This window comes from Cucumis sativus, chromosome 6 (genome assembly GCF_000004075.3).
Source record: "Cucumis sativus cultivar 9930 chromosome 6, Cucumber_9930_V3, whole genome shotgun sequence".
Lineage (NCBI taxonomy): Eukaryota > Viridiplantae > Streptophyta > Magnoliopsida > Cucurbitales > Cucurbitaceae > Cucumis > Cucumis sativus.
Genome location: NC_026660.2, coordinates 16,940,559 through 16,958,683, shown reverse-complemented (window position 1 = coordinate 16,958,683; position 18,125 = coordinate 16,940,559). Strand labels below are relative to the sequence as shown.

Sequence of the window (18,125 nt, the reverse complement as noted above, 5' to 3'; positions counted from 1 at the left end):
AAAGGAACATTGATGTTGGAGGTCATGTCATCACCTGAATCTTTCCTATCTTGGATTTGTTTTCTTTGAATGAAAGGTTAATTAGGTAGGTTGTTTATGGGTTTTAGAAGTTATGTTTAGATTTCGTAAAATCTCTCCTAACATTAATGAACGAATTTTTTCAAACTCTCCTTGAATTTTACCGACAGTTTTTCTACATTGGTCAATCTAATTTCCATAGCTTTTGATAAAGGTGAAGCTTCCGCGTCCATGAAAAAAGAATGTGTGTTGGATCGTCGCTCTGATACCAATAGATGTGAATATTGAAATTCCTGAAATTTTCTTTATTTATTTTTTATTATTATTATGAAAATGTCTCAAAGACAATCACAAGAGGTTTGTTGGTTATAATGTGGAGAAAGCAACAATAGATGTAAGGTCATTGTTGTGCCATAAAAAAGTCGACACAATCACAATGCTAGATCACAATTGTTAATTGCTCTCTAAGATTTGCACAACGTCTAAACTCAATCATGTACTTGTCACATAAGAAAAAATGGAATCAACAGAAACTTTTGGTTAGAAATAGTATAAAAGGAAAGAAATGGAAAGATTAGAAACTAACATCATATGGTGTGAAATTGCGAAACTTCATTATTGAAATAGAGGAGGATAAGAAAAGGACAAAATAATAGCTAGTTTACAATGACTATAAACAGTCAGTTTCCAATGGCTAGTTTTTCCAACAGCTTTTAACCCCCCGACCTCCACTTGTCCCTCATTAATTTGACCACCACTTTAATTCAATCCTTTTTTACATTAAATTTAATTTCTTATATAAATGACAATTAAGAAACAAAAAATCCTAATGTGTTTACTCAAAAATTATTGAAAATATTTTGTAAATCAAGATAGACTGCCACATTTTCATCTCTCAAATTAAATTGTTGCCCACAATTTGAGAATTAATGCCACAAGGCACATCTAGTTTTCATGTTCGAACTATAGATTTAACTTTATTTTTATAATTATTAGCATCTACATTCAATCACTTGTATATCATCTAAGAAGATAAATAATTAAATTGTTACCCAATTCAGAATGTGAAATCTTATACAGCAATGATTTTATAATCATTTCAATTTTGGAATGTTGGAATTGATTACTTATCAATTATTATTTTATTTCCTTGGATATGGTTTTGAAGGTCAAGAGTGAGTGGACAGAATGTAACCTTATTACAAAAGAAAAACATAAAAGAGACAGTTTTTTCCCAATGCAGAAAAAGGTCAAAAAAGGAGCTCATGGCTATGTCAACCAAAGATATTGACATGAACAACTTCAGTCCATTAACGACAAAGACAAAGACAACCAACACTACAGCTGCCAAATAATCAATTTCTGATTTCACTCACAGAACCTAAGAAGAAAATAATCTCTCTTTTTTTTTTATTATTTGTGGGGATGATGAAAGAAAGAAAAAACAACAGAAGAACAAAACTTTCTTTGACTTGCTATAATCTTAATGGATGATTTTTATATACACCAAAGATTCAACAGGTCGTAAGAGGGTAGGTAACCCATAAATAAATTGGACAAAATAATTTTGAGGAGAGAGAGGGTTAGAAGGTAATAACGTTATAAACAAAGGGCAAAGGATCCGACTACTTCCTCCTTTTTCTACCATTTCTTTTGCTCACCTTCAAAATCATCTCAACTATTGTAACTTACATAAAATGGCTTTGGAGTAGGACTGTACTGGCTTTTCCCCTTTGCTATAGTTGCTGGGAAGCTATTGAAACTGCATCGTCTGCTCTTTGTGACGTCAGTCCTGAAACTGAAGACTTGTCCGAATTGCGAACGTTATATCTCTCGTATACCTTCTCGCGATTCTCTGACCACCAATTTTCTGCTTGATGCTCTCCAAATCTTCTCCGGCTGTAAATGAAATTATAATACACATTTTAAGAACATTGGAGCTTTTTATACTTTACTACAGATTCTAACACTTAAGTATTACATGTCCTAAACCATTAGATTGACATAGCTCAGAGTAATTTTTCAAAAAAAAAATTGTTTGTCTAAGAGAGTCTCTACCCTACAAATTTTTTTCTCTTAAAATGGAACTTCTAAGGAGTGAGTCTATTAGACCCACAGAAGAGGGTAACCTAAGAACAGGGGTAGAGCAAACTCCCCTCCAAAGATGAACACAAGTTAGTATTGTTCACTGTAATTGTAAATAATTGTAAAAGAGTTGACAGAAGTTAGTTTTGTTCTACACAATCTACAACATATCATGGAGGCATCATTTTTCTAAAAATAATTTTCGAGAGCCCAAATAAAACTCATTTTACAAATAGGGAGCTTCAGCACATGGATTGTATATTCTGACCCAATAATTAAGTTGGAACTCGTCAAATTTGAAGTCACACCCAAGAGACAAAGATCACTGTATTTCTAGATGCTGAGACCTAAAAAGAAAACAAGGAAAAGAAATATCACCTGAAGCGCACACGTTTTAGATCCCGAGTACCATCCCGCAGAGCCACAAGAGTAATATATACACCAGGCTCATATTGTTCAATCCATTCAGCCTCAACTTGAGTAGCATTAACCAGTGGAGAAGTTTTGGCTTTAGAATTATTGTCACCATCTTGTAAGGACTCAGAATCCTTGCCAACAGCTGCCACTGATGCACTACTGCTAACTGGATGAGCACCTCCACTATTGGGAAGTCTAGAATCTCGACTGTCAATTCTATCTTGATGAGCACTATCATTCGTTCCAGAAAGCTCCCTATATGAATGGGTTGTGCCATAGCTCCCTTGCCAAGCAGCAGCTTCGGATGCCGTTGGAGATGCACAGGAGTAGCTGCTAACTGAATCAGATCGTGAATGACGCTCTCCATTCATACTCAAATGGTAGCCTCCATTTGACTCCAAACCATTCGAAAGATGAAGTGATCTCATTTTCTCAGCGTCATATACTCCAGGTGGTAACCTCTCAGCCATATCTTTAAGCTGGACCAATAATAGGATACAATCAATTGTTAGAACCATAAGTATTGTTTTCATAACATTTCTCAGGATGTTAAAGCATTGCGGAAGAAAGGAACCCAATTATAGCATAGAGAACATTTCTATTAGAAGCCCATATCATTTCCTCTTATTTCGTTCATTCGACTACAAAAACAGCTACAAGTTAATTCTTTATGAAAGTAATTTATTCATCAGAGATGAAGCCAGACACTTTACCACATGATATTGTCAAAATGATTGTTCATAATAATTTTATTGCATTCTTCTCTTTGAACTCAAACGAAGACAAACGTGAAGATCCAAAGATGCCAGCTTAGTAGAATAAGGAAAATAGTCAAATACATTTAAAAGAAGATGACCTGAGCAGTTAGTAACTTGATGACTTCTTTGGCTGCTTTAGATTTACCAGATTCCTCGGCAGCCAAGGCCATGGCTTCTCGTGTTTTCTTCAAAGATTTCTGAAGCTCCTGTTCCTGGAGTTCACATTTCTGCCTCAGGCTCTCAACCTGTATTATTAGACATCAACATTAGATCACTCAGTCAAGAAACCGAAACCACTAAATAGTGCAAAGAACCAGTTCGAGAAGAATGGGGGGCAGGGCATAATGGCTGACCTGTGAACGCAATTTAAGTACTTCGTGATTCAAAAGATCATTTGTTTTCTTCAAACTATCAGTTATACTTTTGGAGAAGGAAAGTCCTGATGCTGTAGGAACAGGTGTGGCAGATCGAGGAGGGCTTGGTTTCCTTGAGAAAGGCGACACAGATCTAGAACTTACTCCAGAAGCAGTGAGGACAGGTTTGGGAGCTGTCCGTCGCAGATCAACAGCAGTTGATAATACAACATCTCTCAGCTGCAACAGCGAAGGTGCTTGAGAGGATCGAACAAGGAGAAGGTATCAGCCTTCTTTCCTTGTTTAGCCGCTTTGTTGTCTAACTGCTTTATTAAATCCAAGTTGGAAGGAACTGACTTCGATATTTTCATATCAGTCTTATCAATCCTATCCTTGTTCTCACCTGAGAGGCGAGGCATAGCATTTTTCCTATTATTATTAATAGCTTCTGCTGCCTTCATCAGTTTTGTATAACATGAATCACACACACGATATAGTTTGCCGGGATTAGGAGCAAGTGCTGCTCTTAATGCTTTCCTTGAACTGCAAGAGTGGCAGTGCACAAGTCCACAATTATAACAGTTGTGCCTCTTCCGTGTAAACCCAAATGCCTGTCTGCAAGCAGAGCACTGTGACTGCTCAGCACTAGAAACCCACTTGTGAAGACAAATGGCAGCTGTGTAATTTGAACCACATGCTATATATTTCACATGTCTGTCCTTCAAAGCTTCTACCAAAGTTGGTGTCTTCCGATCTTCAACATCACCATGACCCAATCTCCCATTTGCACCCTTTCCCCATGTATAAACTTCATTTTTGGACGTTAATACCACCACATGATATGCACCACATGAAACTTCTTCGACAGATTCCCCAAAAAGCTTATCCTCTACCAAGCAAGGTATCTTTCCGTCTGCACTGGGATTCCCAAGTTGTCCATAAACAGTACTTCCCATTGAGAAAACTTGCCCTGAAGTAGTCAAACCAACAGTGATGCTGTGACCACAAGCAACTTTGTGGAAATCATAATCAATTAGTGCCGGCACACATGTGGGTTTAAGCCTGGGCTCCTTATCTCCATGCCCCAGACGATTTTTATCTCCATCACCCCATGTAAACAGTTTACCCGATGAAATGCTCGAACTAGATTGTGTCACAATAACTTCAACTACAGCAGCAGTATGCCACACCCCACATGCAACAGCAATAGTCCTCAGGCCTGATAAAGATTCCACTTCTTTTGGATATGAAATATTTTCTCTGTCTCCATGGCCCAGTGCACCAAATGTTCCATCACCAAATGTAAAAAGCTGGCCCATAGACGTTACCAGAGCTGTATGCCATGGACCGCATGTCACTGAAGTAACTTGAAGTCCTTCAAGCGGACCAGAGACTCTCTTTGGTATCCAGTGGCTAACATCACTGCCATGACCAAGAAGCCCTGCATTGTGGGTACCATCACCCCATGTATAAAGTTCGCCCGTTATTGTAACAGCACATGTATGGAACTCTCCACAAGCAACAAAACCGATACTGCTAGCTGCCAAGGATTCAACCATACGAGGTTGAATTACATCCTTTACAACACCATGGCCAAGGCGGCCTCCAGATTCCTCACCCCATGTAAACACTTCACCTTGCCTTGTCACTAGTGCAGCATGTCTTACTCCACAGGCTATATGATGTATGTCTAGAACAATGTTAGACTCCAAAGGTCTTGGCAGAAGCACATCTGTCCTCAAGGTAACGTAACTACTATTTTTTTCAGCCCCAATCTTCACAATATTGTCACCAACAATCTCGCCCCATATGTATACATCACCTAGAGCATCACAATCATCGGGCGCAGACCCATGGCTAGAGGTGCTGGGAGCACTTGAAACACTAACTCGCATAACATCAGAACTAGATCCCTTTACTTGCATATTTGTTTGGTTTAATGATACATGAGCTCTTTCCAACTTTGCAATGTTATTTTCAGGTTGAGAAGTCTTCAGAGATATATTTGCGTTGTAACTCACAAAAAATTCTGGAGAGCTGTTATCTCTATTCACGCTGTGAGAACTGTCACTTGGGCTATTTGAAGTCAACTCACAACCTTCCTGAAATGACATCAGCAAACCATGTATTAAACATGGAAATCCAAGCTACATGTGATATGATATTGTGCATACTGCATATAACATAACATTTCAAAAAGAACAATGTGTATTATAAAGGAGCGTATAAAAGAATGCTTTTAAAATTTGAAGCTCTAAAACCAACAATTGAAGTTTCAAGAAATGAACTTTTAGAATTGTTACATCAATCTCAGTAAATTAAGGGCGGGAAAAGAATGCAAGCACAGACTGCACAGAGTCACTATTTAGTTCCAATGTCCCAGTTTCTTTTGCCGTATTGTCTCAATGCCTCTTCTTCTCTACACTTTCGCTTCTTCAGAAATCTTGTGTTATTCTCACTGTGCATGGACAGGAGTGGCAGCATGGTTTTCGTTCTCTTGAAGTTGCATCTCCATATCTTGCACTGATCAGTTACAAAATTGAATTTAAGCAATGACCCACTCCAGGCCAAGCGAGCCAACAAAGAGTTGGTCATATTCAAAATAATCAACAAATGACGATTATTCGATCCCACATGCTCCAACGTTTACAGTTATTTCTTAAAGGACAATGCTTCAATATTTGGTTTTAAAATAGGACAAACATAGCCATCAAGCAAACAAGAAAATTAGCAAAGCAATCTAGGGAATAATAAAGCAAGTATAACAATTTATAAAACTGGGCTTTCAAGCAAAAGAGTTTACATCAAGATAGAGGCCTCCATCACTCCAGCCATCAATTTTGGAACGCCCACCTTGACCAGATGCAATTAAAGCTTTCAGGCCAGAAATCCAAGCCTCTGCCTCAACTTTATCCTTACAAATCTAAGGAGCAAGAACATAACGGTAACACCATTAGCATCGTATCAAAACACCAGTAAAAGAGAATAGCTTCAAAATAAAAATAGAGCAAAAATGTTCATCACCAACCAGATCAAGGGATCGCTTCCCGTTGTTGTATATAAGAGAGAATGATAAGTAATCCTTTTCTGGACGAAGATACCGTTCGAAGACAGCCTGAAGAAATTCAAGGTAATAGTAAAATAAATATCAAAGAAAGGATTAAGTAAAAACGAGTGCTAATTGCATCAAATAAGAAAAATAATTAAAGTGATAACCAATAAATTAATATCTTACAGTTCTTTGTCCAGGTATAATTCGTGAGATTGAAGCTAACTTCAAACTCCTTTCACCCTTACTTGAAATCCAGATCAAGGAAGATTCATCCTAAAAAGAGGAGAAAAGGCAATAGTAATAAGCCAAGGAATACTATCAAGCAACTAAGCTGAAAAACTGTAACTGTATTTACAGACAATAAATTTAAATTTAGATCTCTTCATTGCTCCAGGCTCCAAAATTCCAAAGAAACAAATAAATAAAAGTCCTTTCATCAATGTTCAATAAGATAACAATATATTTTTCATAATGGTTGGCCTTACCTACACAATCCAAAGAACAGTATCAAACACGCAAATAATTATCATAATAAGTTCCAAGATTTAATCAAAATGCATTGCAGCCAAAAGTGGGGCTAACAACTCACTTTCTTTAAGATATGAACTAATTATTTAAAATCATGATCCCAGTTACATTCTAGAAAATAGAATGCCAGTGAACGATCAACTTGTCAAAATGTTGAGAAGATATATTTAAGGTTTTTGACAAAATATTAGAAGATCAAATTCTCCTCAACTGAAGATTCAAGGACGTGATGGGCTTCAGGAATTGATGGGAAGAGAATACTATGTGATTGTAATAGTTTTTCACATAGTTGAATTTCTTTATAGCCCGGTCATGAATTTTTTATGTTTTAGGGTTTCTACATATATTCTTGTGTTTCTTATTATTATTATTTTCTTTTTAAGTTCTCAATTACTTTTGTTTATTCTTACGGAGGAACTGTCAGAACAGAAAAGATAAATGTCTAAGGGATATAAAAATTTTATAAGACTAACTAATCATTATTGGAACCAAACTCACACTAGAAAGCCTAAATGGACAGAACTTCGGCTTTCCTTTACGACCATATTTTAGTAGTTGAGCACCCTTCTTCAATGCAATTAATGCCTGCAAAATGATATCAACCTCGTGAAACTACCGCAAAGAGGAAAATCAAATTATAAGCAAAGCTGGATATTGAACAATGGCATAGCAAGAAAAATGGCTTGGAGGATTTAGTTTCAGCTTCACGTGGCAACAAAAAAAAAAAAAAAAAAAAGAAAAACCATGATAACTCCCTTAGCCTACAGTGTTGAGTGCTCAAAAATCACATGACCATCCATCAAAGATCAGTTCTAAAAGAGGCAGAAATTCCATAACAGATTGTTTAACAAAAACAACATTTCCAATCAATCTTGGGAAAAGTCAGAAGAATAACTTGATTAGCTTCAGAAATTTACTAATAGTCAGTTCTGAATAGTGACATCCACGTTACTCTTACAGCTTTGCAAACTCAAAAACGGCTATGGCTAACTAATCAGCAAATCTTCAGTTACGAATATTATATGTTAAATACATCATACTATTCGGCTTTGAATTGTTTATAACTTAACTTCCAAAACTTTTTGATATCATGCCAGTGTACTTGCTATGTTGTACAAAGAGTTCTAAAGTTCAGAACTAGATTAAATACAAAGCTGAAGTACTCCCACAGTCATCAGTGTGCAATTGTAGAAGGTAGCAAGTCATTTCGTTATACAATTAGGGGAATGTTAAATATCTGAGCATCGAGAAAAAATCAGATATAGTTTACACTCTTTATTCTCATCCCAAAGTAAAAGAGAGAACAAAATTTAAAACTTAAAGGACCCAGCTAATTGTCTCTTAATTGCAAAAGAAAATTAAATCTCCAAAGAACTCTTCCCAATAAATCTACAGAATCGGGCACTGTATCTTTCGAAAGAAAAATTTGTTGATAAATATTACCAATGTTTTTATTTTAATGAAAGCATAAACCAAGATTACATCCCTAAATTGCATGTAATAACCTCTCGCCTTATCATCGAAATTATGTCTATAAACTTAACATAAAAATTGAATATCGAACATGATTTGGATTCGAAATAGTTCTCTTGACTGCCTCATAAATAAATCGGAAAAACTCAATTTCGAAGTAATTTCAATCAGTCCATCAATGTTCAGCATCTCCTCAATAACAAAGACCTACGACTTCGTATATCTAATAGATTTTAGTCAATGTAGAGAGAGATGAATAACGGAAATGAAATTATGTAGTAGAGAGAAAATATCACGAATTCCTTTCTCTTCCACGATTCGATTTTGACCAAGAACATCCTAAAAATTCCGAAAATTCAGCTAATTACGTTGGGAAAAAGATAGTTGAAGTTTCGGATAAAAAGAAGAAATCCAAAGCAAGAAAGTCGGAACGGAAAGGGAATAGAGTTCAGAGTGAAGATAAAACGTTCAAACAGAGAGAAACAAGAAGACCTGCTCGATATCACGGTCGGCATTTGCATAGTTAAAAGGATCTGCCATTCCATGTGAAAAATTCGCCAAAACTCCACCACCCGCTCTGATCACTCCGCCGCTCTCCGGTCATCCTATACGGCGACTGAATCTTCCGTACACTAACATCAACGGTCACATCAGGCCCACCGCAGCGCTTCCTCTCTCTCTCTTTCTCTAAAACTCACTAGTGACAAACAAAAACAAAATTCCACAGCTCCCTCCCCCTCGTCCTCCCCCAAAAGCCTTGTAGATCTGTCACTCCTTGGAAGCCAAAGTCCTAGAAACTCCATTCGAAACAGTGAATCAAAAACATCCTCATAGCCTCGGGTTAAACTCTTAGAAATGAGAAGAAAAAACTGAAATATAGCCTTCAAAGCGGTTTGTGAGCAACCAAAGATGTGTTCTCGGCAATGAAACCGCTTCCGACGGCGTAAAAAGTGAAGTCCTAAAGACCGCCGGCGACAGATAAAAGCGAGAACCGGACGGAGGAGACAAGATGAGCAGAGAGAGGGAAAAAAAAAAAGACGTAGTCGGAAGTCTGTAAAAAGTACTGAGTCAAAGACGGGAAATAGGAGAAAACCAATTAAACGAAAAAGGAAATAAAATAAAAAGGAAACTTATATTAAAAATAAATAAATAAATAAATAAAAATCCAATTTTCTTAAATAACCATATTTACCGGATGATAGTGAAAGGGAAAAAAAGAAGTACTAACCTCTACCCTCTGCGGCTCTACCTCCCAACAAAATCTAATTTTAATAATTTTATTCCCTTCCCTATAAAGTTATTTACAAATTCATTTCCAGTATTTCTTCTTCTTCTTCTTTTTTCTTTTTTAATTATAATTTTGAGTATTTGGGATTTTAATAAATAAATATATTATAGTGCAGTTGACAATTTGAATAACATTTATTTTTTCATAAACAAACATTTTGTATTTATCCTCATTATTCTAATTTCTTTTTAATTAATGAGGAATTGATATCATGAAACCAACTGACACATTTGCAACAAAACAAATTCATCATTAAAGTTATCTATCAAATATCATAATTTAAAGTAATAATTCTTGCAGTTAGATTTGTTTTATCATTTATGGCGGATTACATTACATTCTTTCTCTCTACAACACAATATTAAACCCATTTAGTTTTTAATAAATTGTATTTAAATCTTCTAATTCCTCTTTTCTTTTCTTAACACTTCTATTTACTTTTCTTTTATTGGTGGGGGCTTGTTTCAGTCAAATTCTTTTTTTATTAATTATATCTTTTCTTTTCTTTTCTATTGACTTCTATTTTTTTATTTCATTATAAATATTAACAAATGTAAGCCAATATTGAATTATCAATCTTATTCATTGAACTATTCTTCAATTGATTGATTTTTATATGTTATCATATATTAAAGTAGTGTCTCCCTTTGTGCTTTCCAATCTTTTTTTTTTTTCTTTTTAATCATGAATTGCAATCTTATTAATATAAGGGTTTGTTTATCTTATTAATATATATATGCGAGGTTTAATTGATTTCTTATTTATGAACACAAATTTTAATTAGTGTTGTAAAAATTTATATAAAAACAAATTTATCTCATCAAATTAAAGCCGATTGATTTAGTGGTGCTTATAAATTGAGATCAATATGTATATTGGAGCTTTGCCTAATTTTTGTTCCTTTCTTTTATTTAAATAGTGACTATGAATTGGATTTTTAAAAAGTTTATTCTAAATTGATTTCAACCGTTTAATATTTTTTCAATGTTTAATTTTGCTCTTATAGCTATAAAGAGTATATAATATGTTTTTTTTTATCTTTTAATACTTTTTAATAAGTTTCTGGCATAGTAAAAAAAGATTAATAAGTAATCCATATTTTAGGTATAATTAAGCATTCATTTAGATTGACAAGAAAATTGTTTTTTTCCAAAAAAAAACCTAATTTTTATTTAAAGACTTTGGATAATAACGGTTTAAATGCACCTTCCAAACAAACACCACATCTTAATGCATGTAATTAGGTTTGTAATGTAATGTGTAATCCAAAATCGGTCTTTGGATTGAACGCTTTCATTTTAATTTGTATGGTTAAACTCATTACGTTCCATCGTTTTCAACAAAACTCAACTCTCTTTTCTATCATTTTGATGTTTCAAGATCTCATTCTCGTCTCATCCTCAATTCGACACACGTTTCAACGTGCTTCGAATTTTTAGTAATCTGGATTACATTTTAGTCTCCCAAACAACTTTTAATGTGTATGTCTAATACATTTGTGAATAAGAAATTCATATAGTGAATAAGGTTAAAGAACATATTTTGTACACAAAATTTAAGAGTTCTTAAAAAAAACTATTTATAATTTATGGCAAAAATATCACTAAAGAACAAAAACTCACTATACTTGATTTTGTCATGAAATGTAAATATTTTGTTCATCTTATCATTGTTGACAATTTTCCTTATCGATAACATATTTTAAAACTTTGAGACGATATACAATTAATAGCAAAAATAGCAAAAATTAAACTTTTTTTTTTTTTTGTTAATATAGACTTCTAAAAATAAAGCATTATTTGATATAGCTGATTTTAAACAAGCATCCATAGATGTCTTAACATATTTAAGAATACAAGTCTAATAAAGTTTGTTTTCTTTAAATTAGAAAAATCAAGGTGCATCTAAATTGATTTTTAAGTATTATATATATATATCAAACCTTTTAGAAAATTAATAATAAAAAAAGACTTAAAATTTATTTATATTGTGGATTTATGTTGGATCTATTGATTTTCAAATTCTTTGTATTGGATTTTTTTTTTTTTTTTTTAGTAAGAAAAATGAAGCATTGTAATCATCATTTGAATGTATAATATTAGGAGGGAAAACTATTTTTTCAGTGAAATTGACAAGAACTTGATACATTCTACTAAATATCATTCTTTGGTCTTATCTCTTGAATTTCAATACATTCTTATTTTCAAGTATATTTTTACATTTCTTATGAAAGGTGACTATCAAAATAAATAAATAATATTAAGTTAATCTAATTTCAATTATTATTCTTTTCTTGCTGCTCACAATTTTTTTAAAAATTAATTTCTTTCTGCTTTGTTTGTCTAAAAAGCAATCTAATAATTTTATAGCACTAGATTATAATATGAAAATAAATATGTGCTAATTTGGATTAATATACCCACTAATAATTTATTAGTTTGATGTGTTACAAATATATTTTGAAAGAGACAACAAAACTTAAACCAGAAACTAGTGGAAAAGGTAAATTTAGTTTTATTCATAAGCTATAATTTGCTTCACCAAGTTGATGAATTTAAATGGAAAAATATATTCTACCATATTTGAGAAACATATTAAGCATTCAAGCAACTAGTGTGTGACATAGTTGTGAATGATTAATTTGTATAAATTATTAAATTGTCCGTGCATATTTAATTTAAGAAATTTCCTCTAATCTAAAGAATCTCGCAACAATCAAATTGACCTATCAGTTCTTTAATATCTACATTTTTTGTCAGACTATATCAGACTCTAAAACAACTGAATCCAAACTCTGAAATGTAACAAAACCTTTAACCTATCAACTATGACCCACGACTCTACAAGCAAAATGATCATATTTCCCTTGCCCATCACGATTCTACAAAACCAAGTCCCTCCCCCCTCTCCCTCCCCTTTTCCATTAGAAAAAACATATAATAAAATTAGTATATATATCTTCCCTACAATCCATTAATAAATTATCACTACTGTTTTTTAATTGAAAGACACTCCTAAATACTAAATAGTAATAAGAATGCATACTAAATAGTAATAAGAATGCATTAAATATCATGAAAAATATTCATACATATTCAATAAAGTAAAATTAACTGAACGATAATTAACTGTGAATTATTTTTCTAACTGTTGTATATATTTGCGGCCTCCTATAATATATATATATATGAGTGATGTGGACATTTGATGGGAAGAAAAGTAAACCGCTAACTCCCCAAATTAAAGTAGGAGGTCCAAAAAAGAAGGTCTTCAAATCACATTAATGAAGAGAAAATAACATCTTTCTTTATCTATTGTGGTGCTCACTGCACATCACTTTAAATGTAAAATAAATAAATAAACAATCCTAATTCATTATTTTCCTAAGTTATTTCTGTGTACTTGCCCTCTAAGTTGTTTTAAAAATATTAAAAAATGTTGTTTATTTAATCTACATTATAAAATTTAAAAGTTGGAAGGAGTAGTAAAAGGAGATTATTGAGATATTTTTTTGTTTAGAAATGAGAATATAGATATTTTGATTTATGGAATAAAAGAAAAGAAAAAGGAGTTGTATATGAATATGAATAAGAATATGGAAAATAGATATGAAGGGGATTTAAATAGAATGAAATGATGAGAAAATGCATGGGGTTTATCCAAATTGATGAAATTCTGAGAAATAATAATTGTAAAAGCAAAGGGGGCATCCAATTCTTTGTCCAATTCCTATTGGATCACGTTCCTGGTTTTCTCACACACTTTTTTTCTATTTTTTATTATTATTATTTATTTTTCTAAAATAATTTCTTTTTTTGGACTTTAACATATATTATAAAATTCATATTTTGAAATATACATGAGTGACAACCTTAGTAAGGATATATATATAGTATCATTTGTTTAACAATCACAAGTCAACAAAGTATATAAAACACACACACACTCTATCTTATGTGCATTATTGAACTCATGTCGAGCATAGGACCTTGATATCATGTCACACACACATATATATATATATAACTTCAAACCAAAAATTTGGAATGTTAATGGTCGAGCAATGCTCTAGAAGTTTCAAAAACATGTCATTTCATCATGTTTTTCTCGCTTACGAGCTTAACTATTGAGTTTCTTTCGAGTCATAAAAAATTTGTACTTAGTGTAGGTAGTAGTGCTTTTCTATTTTTTTATTAAGTTTCTCTTAAACACACATACCTAAGCTTAGAACCTAAGTGTATTTTTTTGATTTATTTGTGTGCCTCTTTGGTTGAACTCAAGTATTTCATAATTTGATATTGTATTTTTACCGTTCATTATTCTTCCGCTTTTTTCTATAAACATTTCTTCTCATAAAACTTAAAAATTAGAATTATTTTCAAAGTAAAAACTACAAATTAAACTACCTACATGAAACTTTCAAAATATAAGAGAACACATACAAGAAGTCACAACTGGATGTGTATTATTCAACTTGGAGACCTTCAAATAAATTCAAAAGAATAAATGAATCAATCTCCTATAAATCAAAATATATGATAGATGATAGTGTGAGAAGTTTGGAAATTGAAGAGTACGCAGTAACCCAAATTGTAGTGTTCGGAAATAGAAAAAGATGAATTAAAATGGTAAGGAGAAGAAATCCAAAAGCAATAATAGCACGTGATTAGTGGGAGCATCATTTAAACTTGTTTTATAAGTAATAACGACAATTCCTTATTAAAAGAACCAACAAAGCTATATATTTACATGGAAAAACGCTTTCTTTTTTTATTTTTTTCTTCTTTTAATTTTAATAATTTTATCAAAGTTAGAGATTCTAATCCCAATATCCATAAACTATTTTATATTAGATTAATAACTTATAACTTTAATAGTTAAATAAATATATAATATACATATAAACGATGAAATTATGCAATTGGTTTAATTGTATATTGTGGTTGAAATGTACATGATGTAAATAATAATGTAGAGTATATAAAATAAATGTGAAATGTAATGAGAAATAAATAAATAAATAAAGGGTTTGTTGAGAATATCTATGGAGTTATAGAAATGTGAACAAACCGAGGAGTTTTTAAGGAAGATCACATTCTAAATTTTAATTAGGTAGAAAAAAACATCCAATTTTAATTTCTCATCCATTTCCATTCTAAATTCATATCATTATTTTAATTTTGGTAAATTCATCATACAATAGTGATATAGTGGAAAATTGAATTTTCTACTAATAGGATAGAGATCATATCAATACCATTAGAATTTTACTTTTTGATGAAATGTTAATTGATAGTGTTATGCATTGTGTTGTTTGATGGTTTTGTTTGGAATTGCGTGAGATACAAGATGCAAATTTGAAAGCTTATGAGCAATGAGATTAAGTTTGATGTTTTTGACAATGTTTGTTATGTGTGATTTGTTGGACATGAACAAGTGATTGAGAAAATTTTGAACTTGTGTGCCGAATTTGAATAATTAATGACCGATTCCTAGTTGGTGGTGGATGAATTTTTGATAAGTTCTTAGACATGTTCAAATTAATTTAATAATATATAGTTTGTTTAGTTTTTTTCATATGATTTCAATTTCAACTATTTTATTTTAGTTTAAATTATTTGATAAAGTTTTAAAGAAAATAATCGTTGTAAAAAACTTTGTTATTTTTCTTTACAATTTTTCACACATTTATTGAGAGGGTTAAAAATTAAACCTAGCTACTCGTTACTAATTAAACAACTATTAAGAATGATATGAGATGTATCTAATAAACTAATAAGTTATTTAACGACGTGTCAAATAATAATAAAGATAATATTTAATATTATAAGGTTATAAATATTTTCTAAATATTTTTGAAAAGTATCTAACAAAATTGATGGAAAGTCAGTAGAATTATGAAAATGGAATGAAATCTAAACAAGATTGATTTGATTGATGGATTTTTACCCTACAATAATAATATTGGATCAACCCACAATCTAATGTCCTTTCCATCTACATTACCAATTTAGCATCATAATTTCATTTACTTCTTCCTACCAATAATTAACAATAATATCCCTCTAATCATTTGCAACTTGTTTGAAAATCAAATTCATTTTTAAACACTACCTTATCATTTTTCTAATTTTTATGAGTATTTTTAAAATCAAAACCATTTTTAATAACTACTATGGTTATATATGTATAAATAAATAAACAACCAAATAATAATAAAACAAACCCATTAAAATAAAGGATAGAGACTAAAATAGACATGTAGAAAATATAATATATGAACAAAAGTTGAGCAGAGTATACAGTAACGGCAACTAAAATATGAAATCAGAAATATCAAAATGATATTTGAAAATGTGGTTAAAAAAAAAAAAAAAGTGAGAGTAGGAATAATTTAGAGATTTGGATTTTAAGAAAAAAAAGGAAAATGTGAGAGAGAGTAAGTGAAAAGAGCCGACCAAGAAGAGTAAGAATGTCGAGAGAATGGGCAGAAACAAAACATAAAACGATAAGAAAAAGAGAATGAGAGAAGAAAAGAAAGAAAAAAAGAAGAAAAAGGAGAGGAGGTTCCAAAGGCTAGCTTTGGTTAGAAGAAGCCAAATTTCAAAGAAGAGAGGGACCCTTAATAAATGTCCCATATATCCCCATCTCATCCTCTTGATTTGACTCAACCACGCACACTACTCCACCCCTAACCCTAACGCTACTCCTTTTCTTCTTTTTCTCCACCTCAACCAATGCTTAAATCATCCACATCTTCAACACTAATTCATCTCCTCTATTCAAACCTTAATTCTATTACCTGTGATTAGTCTTTTTATATCTATCACTCGTGAATAATTGAACCAGTTTATGTATATATTTCGATTAATCTCACAAGACTCGTGACCTTTTAGCTTTAAGTCAACGTCATGCCTTTCATATTTACTAGTTGGTCTTCATATTAGTTTAGAGAATTGGGTGGTTTTTCAAATATGATTACAAAAATAATAATAATGGAAAACAAATTTATTTTGAGAACAGCTTTAACAAATAATAAGATTTGGTAAGTTAAAATTTTAAACTACAAATTCAATTCATTCCCTAAAGAAAAGGAAAAGATGAATTAAAAAGAAAACAAAGAATATGGGGTTGCATTTATGGAGCCCTAAAAACACCTGCTTGTTCCCTTTTTGTCCACTCTTTTTTATATCTTTTTCATTCTACTTTATTCCAACTTTGCTTTCCCTTCCCTTCTCCTTTTCTTCATCTTTTCCTATTTTCTTCCTTAATTTAAAATCTCTCTTTTTTTTTTATTATAAAAAAATATGATTGTTCTCAAATATAACAAAACAAACAAATATATTTTACAAATATGGTAATATGTCAATGTCTTTTATATAGATAGAATATACACTACTATTATTCTATTATTCATAGACACTAATAAATATCTATTAATTCCTATTCTAGATAGATGTTGAAATTTTACTAATATTTGTAAATATTTTAAGTAGTTTTGTTATCTAAAATAATTACAAAAAGTTAGAGTGATAGTTGCAATTTAATCATCAAATTTTTAATTGTAGAAAGTATAACTAATTTTTATAACTTAAGAAGTTTAATTTATATTACTATTATAAGTTTGAGATTCTAATTTTAACCTCACTCAAATTAGAGGTCAAACTTTTGGGTAGAAAGTTTGAGGGTTGTAATTAATTAGGGTTGTATATTTTATTTAAAATTTAGGGTAAAGATTATAATTAATTGAATGCATGCGTAAGTTATAGTATTTCATGACTTAGAAGTGATTGTCACGTGAGAGTTACACCGAAGAATTAAATGGTTCTCTCTGAGTACAGTTCTTGTAAACTCACGCTTGCATGTGATATGTTCCACATAGTGCATCCAATTTTAATGATATAATTCACATGAACAATACAACTATTCACATACAATGTATTTTTAAAAAAAATTTATTTCTTATTATCTTTTATTCATTCACATTTTAAGTTATCACTTTAAACAAAACTGTTTATTTGTACTGTTCATGTTTATGTTAAATAAACATATATACATACAAACAACTTAATATAAAGTCGTAGTTATAGATATTAATCAAATATTTCGTTCACGAACAATTTGTAATAACCATCGAGATATGCTTATTAACT

General features: G+C 31.5%; 1 protein-coding gene across 1 annotated transcript; it reads right to left on the bottom strand.

The window, feature by feature from the left end:
- Window positions 1-1,405: 1,405 nt before the first annotated feature.
- On the bottom strand, window positions 1,406-9,758 carry LOC116404564 (PH, RCC1 and FYVE domains-containing protein 1-like). The gene is given in 10 exon segments (XM_031887313.1): window positions 1,406-1,917; window positions 2,482-2,999; window positions 3,377-3,523; window positions 3,632-3,909; window positions 3,912-5,733; window positions 6,435-6,554; window positions 6,660-6,746; window positions 6,867-6,956; window positions 7,710-7,796; window positions 9,177-9,758. Coding segments are annotated over 10 exon segments (3,360 nt in total). The 5' UTR covers window positions 9,225-9,758; the 3' UTR covers window positions 1,406-1,754.
- Window positions 9,759-18,125: the final 8,367 nt, after the last annotated feature.